The sequence below is a fragment of the Salvelinus alpinus genome, chromosome 2 (assembly GCF_045679555.1).
Source record: "Salvelinus alpinus chromosome 2, SLU_Salpinus.1, whole genome shotgun sequence".
Classification (NCBI taxonomy): Eukaryota; Metazoa; Chordata; class Actinopteri; order Salmoniformes; family Salmonidae; genus Salvelinus; species Salvelinus alpinus.
In genome coordinates this window covers 119,180,265-119,194,709 of record NC_092087.1, presented here as the reverse complement: position 1 = coordinate 119,194,709, position 14,445 = coordinate 119,180,265, and the positions used below count along the sequence as shown (strand labels likewise).

The 14,445-nt window shown below is 44.4% G+C and overlaps 1 protein-coding gene across 1 annotated transcript in view; it reads right to left on the bottom strand.

Annotated features, from left to right (window-relative positions):
• Positions 1 to 8,018: 8,018 nt before the first annotated feature.
• The window catches only part of LOC139568469 (integrator complex subunit 15-like), a 29,602-nt gene continuing 23,175 nt past the window's right edge, over positions 8,019 to 14,445 (bottom strand). Inside the window, exons 8-10 of the mRNA XM_071390302.1 lie at positions 9,211 to 9,436; positions 9,076 to 9,115; positions 8,019 to 8,323 (exon numbers count right to left, since the gene is read on the bottom strand). Coding sequence (XP_071246403.1) covers positions 8,131 to 8,323; positions 9,076 to 9,115; positions 9,211 to 9,436 — 459 coding nt within the window. The 3' untranslated portion in view covers positions 8,019 to 8,130. The remainder of the gene's footprint in view (positions 8,324 to 9,075; positions 9,116 to 9,210; positions 9,437 to 14,445) is intronic.

The window sequence follows — 14,445 nt, the reverse complement described above, 5'->3', positions numbered from 1 at the left end:
AATGAACAGATAGGTGGAGGGTATACAGGCTGTGGTCAATTTATTAATGAACAGATAGGTGGAGGGGATACAGGCTGTGGTCAATTTATTAATGAACAGATAGGTGGAGGACATACAGGCTGTGGTCAATTTATTAATGAACAGATAGGTGGAGGGACATACAGGCTGTGGTCAATTTATTAATGAACAGATAGGTGGAGGACATACAGGCTGTGGTCAATTTATTAATGAGCAGATAGGTGGAGGGTATACAGGCTGTGGTCAATTTATTAATGAACAGATAGGTGGAGGACATACAGGCTGTGGTCAATTTATTAATGAACAGATAGGTGGAGGGTATACAGGCTGTGGTCAATTTATTAATGAACAGATAGGTGGAGGACATACAGGCTGTGGTCAATTTATTAATGAACAGATAGGTGGAGGGACATACAGGCTGTGGTCAATTTATTAATGAACAGATAGGTGGAGGGTATACAGGCTGTGGTCAATTTATTAATGAACAGATAGGTGGAGAACATACAGGCTGTGGTCAATTTATTAATGAACAGATAGGTGGAGGGAATACAGGCTGTGGTCAATTTATTAATGAACAGATAGGTGGAGGGGATACAGGCTGTGGTCAATTTATTAATGAACAGATAGGTGGAGGACATACAGGCTGTGGTCAATTTATTAATGAACAGATAGATGGAGGGTATACAGGCTGTGGTCAATTTATTAATGAACAGATAGGTGGAGGGGATACAGGCTGTGGTCAATTTATTAATGAACAGATAGGTGGAGGACATACAGGCTGTGGTCAATTTATTAATGAACAGATAGGTGGAGGGAATACAGGCTGTGGTCAATTTATTAATGAACAGATAGGTGGAGGACATACAGGCTGTGGTCAATTTATTAATGAACAGATAGGTGGAGGACATACAGGCTGTGGTCAATTTATTAATGAACAGATAGGTGGAGGGTATACAGGCTGTGGTCAATTTATTAATGAACAGATAGGTGGAGGGTATACAGGCTGTGGTCAATTTATTAATGAACAGATAGGTGGAGGACATACAGGCTGTGGTCAATTTATTAATGAACAGATAGGTGGAGGGCATACAGGCTGTGGTCAATTTATTAATGAACAGATAGGTGGAGGGGATACAGGCTGTGGTCAATTTATTAATGAACAGATAGGTGGAGGACATACAGGCTGTGGTCAATTTATTAATGAACAGATAGGTGGAGGGTATACAGGCTGTGGTCAATTTATTAATGAACAGATAGGTGGAGGGGATACAGGCTGTGGTCAATTTATTAATGAACAGATAGGTGGAGGACATACAGGCTGTGGTCAATTTATTAATGAACAGATAGGTGGAGGGTATACAGGCTGTGGTCAATTTATTAATGAACAGATAGGTGGGAGGACATACAGGCTGTGGTCAATTTATTAATGAACAGATAGGTGGAGGACATACAGGCTGTGGTCAATTTATTAATGAACAGATAGGTGGAGGGGATACAGGCTGTGGTCAATTTATTAATGAACAGATAGGTGGAGGACATACAGGCTGTGGTCAATTTATTAATGAACAGATAGGTGGAGGGCATACAGGCTGTGGTCAATTTATTAATGAACAGATAGGTGGAGGACATACAGGCTGTGGTCAATTTATTAATGAACAGATAGGTGGAGGGAATACAGGCTGTGGTCAATTTATTAATGAACAGATAGGTGGAGGGCATACAGGCTGTGGTCAATTTATTAATGAACAGATAGGTGGAGGACATACAGGCTGTGGTCAATTTATTAATGAACAGATAGGTGGAGGGGATACAGGCTGTGGTCAATTTATTAATGAACAGATAGGTGGAGGGGATACAGGCTGTGGTCAATTTATTAATGAACAGATAGGTGGAGGGGATACAGGCTGTGGTCAATTTATTAATGAACAGATAGGTGGAGGGGATACAGGCTGTGGTCAATTTATTAATGAACAGATAGGTGGAGGGGATACAGGCTGTGGTCAATTTATTAATGAACAGATAGGTGGAGGGGATACAGGCTGTGGTCAATTTATTAATGAACAGATAGGTGGAGGACATACAGGCTGTGGTCAATTTATTAATGAACAGATAGGTGGAGGGTATACAGGCTGTGGTCAATTTATTAATGAACAGATAGGTGGAGAACATACAGGCTGTGGTCAATTTATTAATGAACAGATAGGTGGAGGACATACAGACTGTGGTCAATTTATTAATGAACAGATAGGTGGAGGACATACAGGCTGTGGTCAATTTATTAATGAACAGATAGGTGGAGGACATACAGGCTGTGGTCAATTTATTAATGAACAGATAGGTGGAGGACATACAGGCTGTGGTCAATTTATTAATGAACAGATAGGTGGAGGGGATACAGGCTGTGGTCAATTTATTAATGAACAGATAGGTGGAGGACATACAGACTGTGGTCAATTTATTAATGAACAGATAGGTGGAGGGTATACAGGCTGTGGTCAATTTATTAATGAACAGATAGGTGGAGGACATACAGGCTGTGGTCAATTTATTAATGAACAGATAGGTGGAGGACATACAGGCTGTGGTCAATTTATTAATGAACAGATAGGTGGAGGGTATACAGGCTGTGGTCAATTTATTAATGAACAGATAGGTGGAGGGTATACAGGCTGTGGTCAATTTATTAATGAACAGATAGGTGGAGGACATACAGGCTGTGGTCAATTTATTAATGAACAGATAGGTGGAGGACATACAGGCTGTGGTCAATTTATTAATGAACAGATAGGTGGAGGGGATACAGGCTGTGGTCAATTTATTAATGAACAGATAGGTGGAGGGCATACAGGCTGTGGTCAATTTATTAATGAACAGATAGGTGGAGGGCATACAGACTGTGGTCAATTTATTAATGAACAGATAGGTGGAGGGACATACAGGCTGTGGTCAATTTATTAATGAACAGATAGGTGGAGGGAATACAGGCTGTGGTCAATTTATTAATGAACAGATAGGTGGAGGGCAAACAGGCTGTGGTCAATTTATTAATGAACAGATAGGTGGAGGGAATACAGGCTGTGGTCAATTTATTAATGAACAGATAGGTGGAGGACATACAGGCTGTGGTCAATTTATTAATGAACAGATAGGTGGAGGGGATACAGGCTGTGGTCAATTTATTAATGAACAGATAGGTGGAGGGGATACAGGCTGTGGTCAATTTATTAATGAACAGATAGGTGGAGGGGATACAGGCTGTGGTCAATTTATTAATGAACAGATAGGTGGAGGACATACAGGCTGTGGTCAATTTATTAATGAACAGATAGGTGGAGGGCATACAGGCTGTGGTCAATTTATTAATGAACAGATAGGTGGAGGACATAGCATTTATTAATGAACAGATAGGTGGAGGACATAGCATTTATTAATGAACAGATAGGTGGAGGGCATACAGACTGTGGTCAATTTATTAATGAACAGATAGGTGGAGGGCATACAGGCTGTGGTCAATTTATTAATGAACAGATAGGTGGAGGGTATACAGGCTGTGGTCAATTTATTAATGAACAGATAGGTGGAGGGTATACAGGCTGTGGTCAATTTATTAATGAACAGATAGGTGGAGGGTATACAGGCTGTGGTCAATTTATTAATGAACAGATAGGTGGAGGGTATACAGGCTGTGGTCAATTTATTAATGAACAGATAGGTGGAGGACATACAGACTGTGGTCAATTTATTAATGAACAGATAGGTGGAGGACATACAGACTGTGGTCAATTTATTAATGAACAGATAGGTGGAGGGCATACAGGCTGTGGTCAATTTATTAATGAACAGATAGGTGGAGGGCATACAGACTGTGGTCAATTTATTAATGAACAGATAGGTGGAGGGGATACAGGCTGTGGTCAATTTATTAATGAACAGATAGGTGGAGAACATACAGGCTGTGGTCAATTTATTAATGAACAGATAGGTGGAGGGTATACAGGCTGTGGTCAATTTATTAATGAACAGATAGGTGGAGAACATACAGGCTGTGGTCAATTTATTAATGAACAGATAGGTGGAGGGAATACAGGCTGTGGTCAATTTATTAATGAACAGATAGGTGGAGGGCATACAGGCTGTGGTCAATTTATTAATGAACAGATAGGTGGAGGGCATACAGACTGTGGTCAATTTATTAATGAACAGATAGGTGGAGGGGATACAGGCTGTGGTCAATTTATTAATGAACAGATAGGTGGAGGACATACAGGCTGTGGTCAATTTATTAATGAACAGATAGGTGGAGGGGATACAGGCTGTGGTCAATTTATTAATGAACAGATAGGTGGAGGACATACAGGCTGTGGTCAATTTATTAATGAACAGATAGGTGGAGGACATACAGGCTGTGGTCAATTTATTAATGAACAGATAGGTGGAGGGTATACAGGCTGTGGTCAATTTATTAATGAACAGATAGGTGGAGAACATACAGGCTGTGGTCAATTTATTAATGAACAGATAGGTGGAGGGAATACAGGCTGTGGTCAATTTATTAATGAACAGATAGGTGGAGGACATACAGGCTGTGGTCAATTTATTAATGAACAGATAGGTGGAGGGGATACAGGCTGTGGTCAATTTATTAATGAACAGATAGGTGGAGGGTATACAGGCTGTGGTCAATTTATTAATGAACAGATAGGTGGAGGGGATACAGGCTGTGGTCAATTTATTAATGAACAGATAGGTGGAGGGGATACAGGCTGTGGTCAATTTATTAATGAACAGATAGGTGGAGGACATACAGACTGTGGTCAATTTATTAATGAACAGATAGGTGGAGGGTATACAGGCTGTGGTCAATTTATTAATGAACAGATAGGTGGAGGGGATACAGGCTGTGGTCAATTTATTAATGAACAGATAGGTGGAGGACATACAGGCTGTGGTCAATTTATTAATGAACAGATAGGTGGAGGACATACAGGCTGTGGTCAATTTATTAATGAACAGATAGGTGGAGGGCATACAGACTGTGGTCAATTTATTAATGAACAGATAGGTGGAGGGGATACAGGCTGTGGTCAATTTATTAATGAACAGATAGGTGGAGGGTATACAGGCTGTGGTCAATTTATTAATGAACAGATAGGTGGAGGGGATACAGGCTGTGGTCAATTTATTAATGAACAGATAGGTGGAGGACATACAGGCTGTGGTCAATTTATTAATGAACAGATAGGTGGAGGACATACAGGCTGTGGTCAATTTATTAATGAACAGATAGGTGGAGGGGATACAGGCTGTGGTCAATTTATTAATGAACAGATAGGTGGAGGGGATACAGGCTGTGGTCAATTTATTAATGAACAGATAGGTGGAGGACATACAGGCTGTGGTCAATTTATTAATTGAACAGATAGGTGGAGGGGATACAGGCTGTGGTCAATTTATTAATGAACAGATAGGTGGAGGGCATACAGGCTGTGGTCAATTTATTAATGAACAGATAGGTGGAGGACATACAGACTGTGGTCAATTTATTAATGAACAGATAGGTGGAGGGGATACAGGCTGTGGTCAATTTATTAATGAACAGATAGGTGGAGGGGATACAGACTGTGGTCAATTTATTAATGAACAGATAGGTGGAGGACATACAGGCTGTGGTCAATTTATTAATGAACAGATAGGTGGAGGGGATACAGGCTGTGGTCAATTTATTAATGAACAGATAGGTGGAGGGGATACAGGCTGTGGTCAATTTATTAATGAACAGATAGGTGGAGGACATACAGGCTGTGGTCAATTTATTAATGAACAGATAGGTGGAGGACATACAGACTGTGGTCAATTTATTAATGAACAGATAGGTGGAGGACATACAGACTGTGGTCAATTTATTAATGAACAGATAGGTGGAGGGGATACAGGCTGTGGTCAATTTATTAATGAACAGATAGGTGGAGGACATACAGGCTGTGGTCAATTTATTAATGAACAGATAGGTGGAGGACATACAGACTGTGGTCAATTTATTAATGAACAGATAGGTGGAGGGGATACAGGCTGTGGTCAATTTATTAATGAACAGATAGGTGGAGGGGATACAGGCTGTGGTCAATTTATTAATGAACAGATAGGTGGAGGACATACAGGCTGTGGTCAATTTATTAATGAACAGATAGGTGGAGGGGATACAGGCTGTGGTCAATTTATTAATGAACAGATAGGTGGAGGACATACAGGCTGTGGTCAATTTATTAATGAACAGATAGGTGGAGGACATACAGACTGTGGTCAATTTATTAATGAACAGATAGGTGGAGGGGATACAGGCTGTGGTCAATTTATTAATGAACAGATAGGTGGAGGACATACAGGCTGTGGTCAATTTATTAATGAACAGATAGGTGGAGGGGATACAGGCTGTGGTCAATTTATTAATGAACAGATAGGTGGAGGGGATACAGGCTGTGGTCAATTTATTAATGAACAGATATGTGGAGGACATACAGGCTGTGGTCAATTTATTAATGAACAGATATGTGGAGGGGATACAGGCTGTGGTCAATTTATTAATGAACAGATAGGTGGAGGACATACAGGCTGTGGTCAATTTATTAATGAACAGATAGGTGGAGGGGATACAGACTGTGGTCAATTTATTAATGAACAGATAGGTGGAGGGGATACAGGCTGTGGTCAATTTATTAATGAACAGATAGGTGGAGGACATACAGACTGTGGTCAATTTATTAATGAACAGATAGGTGGAGGACATACAGACTGTGGTCAATTTATTAATGAACAGATAGGTGGAGGGGATACAGGCTGTGGTCAATTTATTAATGAACAGATAGGTGGAGGACATACAGGCTGTGGTCAATTTATTAATGAACAGATAGGTGGAGGACATACAGGCTGTGGTCAATTTATTAATGAACAGATAGGTGGAGGACATACAGGCTGTGGTCAATTTATTAATGAACAGATAGGTGGAGGGGATACAGGCTGTGGTCAATTTATTAATGAACAGATAGGTGGAGGACATACAGACTGTGGTCAATTTATTAATGAACAGATAGGTGGAGGGGATACAGGCTGTGGTCAATTTATTAATGAACAGATAGGTGGAGGGCATACAGGCTGTGGTCAATTTATTAATGAACAGATAGGTGGAGGACATACAGGCTGTGGTCAATTTATTAATGAACAGATAGGTGGAGGGGATACAGGCTGTGGTCAATTTATTAATGAACAGATAGGTGGAGGGGATACAGGCTGTGGTCAATTTATTAATGAACAGATAGGTGGAGGACATACAGACTGTGGTCAATTTATTAATGAACAGATAGGTGGAGGGGATACAGGCTGTGGTCAATTTATTAATGAACAGATAGGTGGAGGACATACAGGCTGTGGTCAATTTATTAATGAACAGATAGGTGGAGGGCATACAGACTGTGGTCAATTTATTAATGAACAGATAGGTGGAGGGGATACAGGCTGTGGTCAATTTATTAATGAACAGATAGGTGGAGGGGATACAGGCTGTGGTCAATTTATTAATGAACAGATAGGTGGAGGACATACAGGCTGTGGTCAATTTATTAATGAACAGATAGGTGGAGGGGATACAGGCTGTGGTCAATTTATTAATGAACAGATAGGTGGAGGACATACAGGCTGTGGTCAATTTATTAATGAACAGATAGGTGGAGGGGATACAGGCTGTGGTCAATTTATTAATGAACAGATAGATGGAGGACATACAGGCTGTGGTCAATTTATTAATGAACAGATAGGTGGAGGGGATACAGGCTGTGGTCAATTTATTAATGAACAGATAGGTGGAGGACATACAGGCTGTGGTCAATTTATTAATGAACAGATAGGTGGAGGGGATACAGGCTGTGGTCAATTTATTAATGAACAGATAGGTGGAGGGGATACAGGCTGTGGTCAATTTATTAATGAACAGATAGGTGGAGGGCATACAGGCTGTGGTCAATTTATTAATGAAACATAGTAAAACAGATTGATTTGACAAACAGTCCAAATACTCAGTATACACCAATATCGTTGTCTTCCATGTGTCCACACATCTCTTTAGTGGCTGGGGCGGAAAGGAAAGGCCAGGCTCGGAAGGAAAGGTTGAGAAGGGAAGGAGGGATGAGGAGAGTGAGAGGAGGGGTGAGGACCTAAGGGGCCGGGCCGGGGGCTGTAGCCCAGGGGAGGGGTGTGGATGTGGGGGTAGAATCCACTCTGCTGCACTGGACCAGACATCACCATCTGGAGCAAACTGAGAGACACCATAGAATTAGGAATTACAACTCACTTTGATTGTCCTGCATCTGTAACAACAGGAAACGCATCACCTACTGCTATTCATTCCAATTCCGTCAATGCATTCTAAGCACCTCCCACATTCCGTTCTTCTTCATTCCGTGGTTTCATTACCGTTTGACTTCGGTTTGAATTCTGTCCTGTCGCAAAGCTTCGCTAACTTAGTGAGGGAGATGTCGCTAAATATGGATGAAATGTATAACCCTAGGGGTGCATTGTGATTGGTTGTGGGGAAGGTTTAGGGGTGCATTGTGATTGGTTGTGGGGGAGGTTTAGGGGTGCATTGTGATTGGTTGTGGCGAAGGTTTAGGGGTACATTGTGATTGGTTGTGGCGAAGGTTTAGGGGCACATTGTGATTGGTTGTGGCGAAGGTTTAGGGGTACATTGTGATTGGTTGTGGGGAAGGTTTAGGGGTACATTGTGATTGGTTGTGGGGGAGGGCTAGGGGTGCATTGTGATTGGTTGTGGGGGAGGGTTAGGGGTGCATTGTGATTGGTTGTGGGGGAGGTTTAGGGGTACATTGTGATTGGTTGTGGGGGAGGGTTAGGGGTGCATTGTGATTGGTTGTGGGGGAGGGTTAGGGGTGCATTGTGATTGGTTGTGGGGGAGGGTTAGGGGTGCATTGTGATTGGTTGTGGGGAAGGTTTAGGGGTACATTGTGATTGGTTGTGGGGGAGGGCTAGGGGTGTACTGTGACTGGTTCTTACTTGTTGTGTGGGAGGCGGGAACAGAGAGCTCTCAGGTCCTCTGTGGAGAGAACACACAGGATAAGACATCACAACTGTAGAAGACACAGGATATGACATCACAACTGTAGAACACACAGGGTATGACATCCCTACCTCTAGAGCAGAGCAGCGCCCCTGCTGCCATGGAGACCTGCAGGGCCTGGGCCAGCCTATCCAGAGTGAGCTGGATGTGTGTCTGTGTATCGGAGTGGAGAGGGTTCAGCTCCTCCAGAAGACCAGAGAGGTCAGAGGTCAGAGAAGTCAGCTGGTCGGGCTGCAGCAACGCCAGACGACCCAGAAGCCCCTTCTCTCTCAGAACGCCCGGGAGGAGCAGCAACACCTGGAACAGATAAGCGTTTAGAGTTCATCACCTCTGACTTCTAAACATGACCTGACCCTGACCCAGGACTCCAGGAGGAAGAGTTGATGACCTAACCCTGACCCAGGACTCCAGGAGGAAGAGTTGATGACTTCTAAACATGACCTGACCCTGACCCAGGACTCCGGGGAGGAAGAGTTGATGACTTCTAAACATGACCTAACCCTGACCCAGGACTCCGGGGAGGAAGAGTTGATGACTTCTAAACATGACCTGACCCTGACCCAGGACTCCGGGGAGGAAGAGTTGATGACTTCTAAACATGACCTAACCCTGAACCAGGACTCCAGGAGGAAGAGTTGATGACTTCTAAACATGACCTGACCCTGACCCAGGACTCCAGGAGGAAGAGTTGATGACTTCTAAACATGACCTAACCCTGACCCAGGACTCCAGGAGGAAGAGTTGATGACTTCTAAACATGACCTAACCCTGACCCAGGACTCCAGGAGGAAGAGTTGATGACCTGACCCTGAACCAGGACTCCGGGGAGGAAGAGTTGATGACTTCTAAACATGACCTGACCCTGACCCAGGACTCCAGGGAGGAAGAGTTGATGACTTCTAAACATGACCTAACCCTGACCCAGGACTCCGGGGAGGAAGAGTTGATGACTTCTAAACATGACCTAACCCTGACCCAGGACTCCAGGAGGAAGAGTTGATGACTTCTAAACATGACCTAACCCTGACCCAGGACCTCAGAGGGGCTGAAGAAAAACAAGGTTAGTGTTTTGGGGTGCGGTTCCACGGAGGTACGGTTCCACGGAGGTGCGGTTCCACGGGGGTGCGGTTCCACGGGGGTGCGGTTCCACGGGGCTGCGGTACCACGGGGGTGCGGTTCCACGGGGGTGCGGTTCCACGGAGGTGCTTTATGTTTGCTTTATTGTACACGCCAGACTCCCCGGAGTCCCCAGAATCAGTAGACAGTATCAGTCCGTTGCTGCTGGCTGCGCTCAGGACTGATTTCTGAGAACATGTCTACAAGTTCTTCATCAGCCAGCTGTCAAACGATCCTAGATCCCACAAGCTGCTACCAGCCGTATATCACTACCTCAAATAACTAGTGAGCTAAGTCCCATCTCTGCTTGTCAATGAAGCCAGTAAATAACACCATGAGCAGGCAGGTCACGTTAGCTAAATCAGCTTATCAAGTCACTGGTGACGTTTGTGCCTCAGGGCCGTTTGGTTTTTACATCTTTCTCCCCATCTATTACCAGAGTGCATCTGTCGGACAGTGTTTCATAGGGAACCATGTTACCGGGCTCCTGAGTGGCGCAGCGGTCTAAGGCACTGCATCCTAGTGCTAGAGGCATCATTACAGACACCTTGGTTTGAATCCAGGCTGTATCACAACCGGTCGTGATTGGGAGTCCCATAGGGCGGCGTACAAGTGGTCCAGGTTTGGCAGGTGTAGGCCGTCATTGTAAATAAGAGGCCGGTGTAGGCCGTCATTGTAAATAAGAGGCCGGTGTAGGCCGTCATTGTAAATAAGAGGCCGGTGTAGGCCGTCATTGTTCTTAACTGACTTGCCTAGTTAAATAAAGGTTACATTTATATTGTTTTAAAGACAAACAGCTGGCAGCAGGACACAATATGCTCAATGGGTTTAGAATTCTGGAATCTTGACAAGTTGCAGGTGAGATGCAAGTGCACATCATCTCAATTCTCATTGGCCCAGAACAGTAGCTAGGCTTCCATCCAGTTGGAGACAGATTTGACCCAGAACAGTAGCTAGGCTTCCATCCAGGTGGAGACAGATTTGACCCAGAACAGTAGCTAGGCTTCCATCCAGTTGGAGACAGATTTGGCCCAAAACAGTAGCTAGGCTTCCATCCAGGTGGAGACAGATTTGACCCAGAACAGTAGCTAGGCTTCCATCCAGTTGGAGACAGATTTGACCCAGAACAGTAGCTAGGCTTCCATCCAGTTGGAGACAGATTTGACCCAGAACAGTAGCTAGGCTTCCATCCAATTGGAGACAGATTTGACCCAGAACAGTAGCTAGGCTTCCATCCAGGCGGAGACAGATTTGACCCAGAACAGTAGCTAGGCTTCCATCCAGGCGGAGACAGATTTGACCCAGAACAGTAGCTAGGCTTCCATCCAGGTGGAGACAGATTTAGCCCAGAACAGTAGCTAGGCTTCCATCCAGGCGGAGACAGATTTGACCCAGAACAGTAGCTAGGCTTCCATCCAGGCGGAGACAGATTTGACCCAGAACAGTAGCTAGGCTTCCATCCAGGTGGAGACAGATTTAGCCCAGAACAGTAGCTAGGCTTCCATCCAGGCGGAGACAGATTTGACCCAGAACAGTAGCTAGGCTTCCATCCAGGTGGAGACAGATTTAGCCCAGAACAGTAGCTAGGCTTCCATCCAGTTGGAGACAGATTTGGCCCAAAACAGTAGCTAGGCTTCCATCCAGGCGGAGACAGATTTGGCCCAGAACAGTAGCTAGGCTTCCATCCAGGCGGAGACAGATTTTCATGCCAATATTCTAAAAACCACATAAAAACAGAGATGTGTTTCCTTCAAATTGACACAGCAAGATTGGATGGAAACCTGGTTAGTGGCAGACTGGAGTGATCACTACCAAATACAGCAAGATTGGATGGAAACCTGGTTAGTAGTAGACTGGAGTGATCACTACCTAATACAGCAAGATTGGATGGAAACCTGGTTAGTAGTAGACTGGAGTGATCACTACCAAATACAGCAAGATTGGATGGAAACCTGGTTAGTAGTAGACTGGAGTGATCACTACCTAATACAGCAAGATTGGATGGAAACCTGGTTAGTGGCAGACTGGAGTGATCACTACCAAATACAGCAAGATTGGATGGAAACCTGGTTAGTAGTAGACTGGAGTGATCACTACCAAATACAGCAAGATTGGATGGAAACCTGGTTAGTGGCAGACTGGAGTGATCACTACCAAATACAGCAAGATTGGATGGAAACCTGGTTAGTAGTAGACTGGAGTGATCACTACCAAATACAGCAAGATTGGATGGAAACCTGGTTAGTGGCAGACTGGAGTGATCACTACCAAATACAGCAAGATTGGATGGAAACCTGGTTAGTAGTAGACTGGAGTGATCACTACCAAATACAGCAAGATTGGATGGAAACCTGGTTAGTAGTAGACTGGAGTGATCACTACCAAATACAGCAAGATTGGATGGAAACCTGGTTAGTGGCAGACTGGATGATCACTACCAAATACAGCAAGATTGGATGGAAACCTGGTTAGTGGCAGACTGGAGTGATCACTACCAAATACAGCAAGATTGGATGGAAACCTGGTTAGTAGTAGACTGGAGTGATCACTACCAAATACAGCAAGATTGGATGGAAACCTGGTTAGTAGTAGACTGGAGTGATCACTACCAAATACAGCAAGATTGGATGGAAACCTGGTTAGTAGTAGACTGGAGTGATCACTACCAAATACAGCAAGATTGGATGGAAACCTGGTTAGTGGCAGACTGGAGTGATCACTACCAAATACAGCAAGATTGGATGGAAACCTGGTTAGTAGTAGACTGGAGTGATCACTACCAAATACAGCAAGATTGGATGGAAACCTGGTTAGTAGTAGACTGGAGTGATCACTACCAAATACAGCAAGATTGGATGGAAACCTGGTTAGTAGTAGACTGGAGTGATCACTACCAAATACAGCAAGATTGGATGGAAACCTGGTTAGTGGCAGACTGGAGTGATCACTACCTAATACAGCAAGATTGGATGGAAACCTGGTTAATGGCAGACTGGAGTGATCACTACCAAATACAGCAAGTAGCCACTCCATTAGGGGCTTAGGGCCAAGTGTTCTCTCAACTTAACATTTTGCTGAGTAATGGACAGGTCTGTATCACTGTCTGGAGGTTCTGCTGCTATGATGGTCTGTCTGGAGGTTCTGCTGCTATGATGGTCTGTCTGGAGGTTCTGCTGCTATGATGGTCTGTCTGGAGGTTCTGCTGCTATGATGATCTGTATCACTGTCTGGAGGTTCTGCTGCTATGATGGTCTGTCTGGAGGTTCTGCTGCTATGATGGTCTGTCTGGAGGTTCTGCTGCTATGATGGTCTGTCTGGAGGTTCTGCTGCTATGATGGTCTGTCTCACTGTCTGGAGGTTCTGCTGCTATGATGGTCTGTCTGGAGGTTCTGCTGCTATGATGGTCTGTCTCACTGTCTGGAGGTTCTGCTGCTATGATGGTCTGTCTCACTGTCTGGAGGTTTTGCTGCTATGATGGTCTGTCTGGATGTTCTGCTGCTATGATGGTCTGTCTGGAGGTTCTGCTGCTATGATGGTCTGTCTGGAGGTTTTGCTGCTATGATGGTCTGTCTGGAGGTTTTGCTGCTATGATGGTCTGTCTGAAGGTTCTGCTGCTATGATGGTCTGTCTGGAGGTTCTGCTGCTATGATGGTCTGTCTCACTGTCTGGAGGTTCTGCTGCTATGATGGTCTGTCTGGAGGTTCTGCTGCTATGATGGTCTGTCTGGAGGTTCTGCTACTATGATGGTCTGTCTGGAGGTTCTGCTACTATGATGGTCTGTCTGGAGGTTCTGCTGCTATGATGGTCTGTCTGGAGGTTCTGCTACTATGATGGTCTGTCTGGAGGTTCTGCTGCTATGATGGTCTGTATCACTGTCTGGAGGTTCTGCTGCTATGATGGTCTGTCTGGAGGTTCTGCTGCTATGATGGTCTGTCTGGAGGTTCTGCTGCTATGATGGTCTGTCTGGAGGTTCTGCTGCTATGATGGTCTGTCTCACTGTCTGGAGGTTCTGCTGCTATGATGGTCTGTATCACTGTCTGGAGGTTCTGCTGCTATGATGGTCTGTCTGGAGGTTCTGCTGCTATGATGGTCTGTCTCACTGTCTGGAGGTTCTGCTGCTATGATGGTCTGTCTGGAGGTTCTGCTGCTATGATGGTCTGTCTGGAGGTTCTGCTGCTATGATGGTCTGT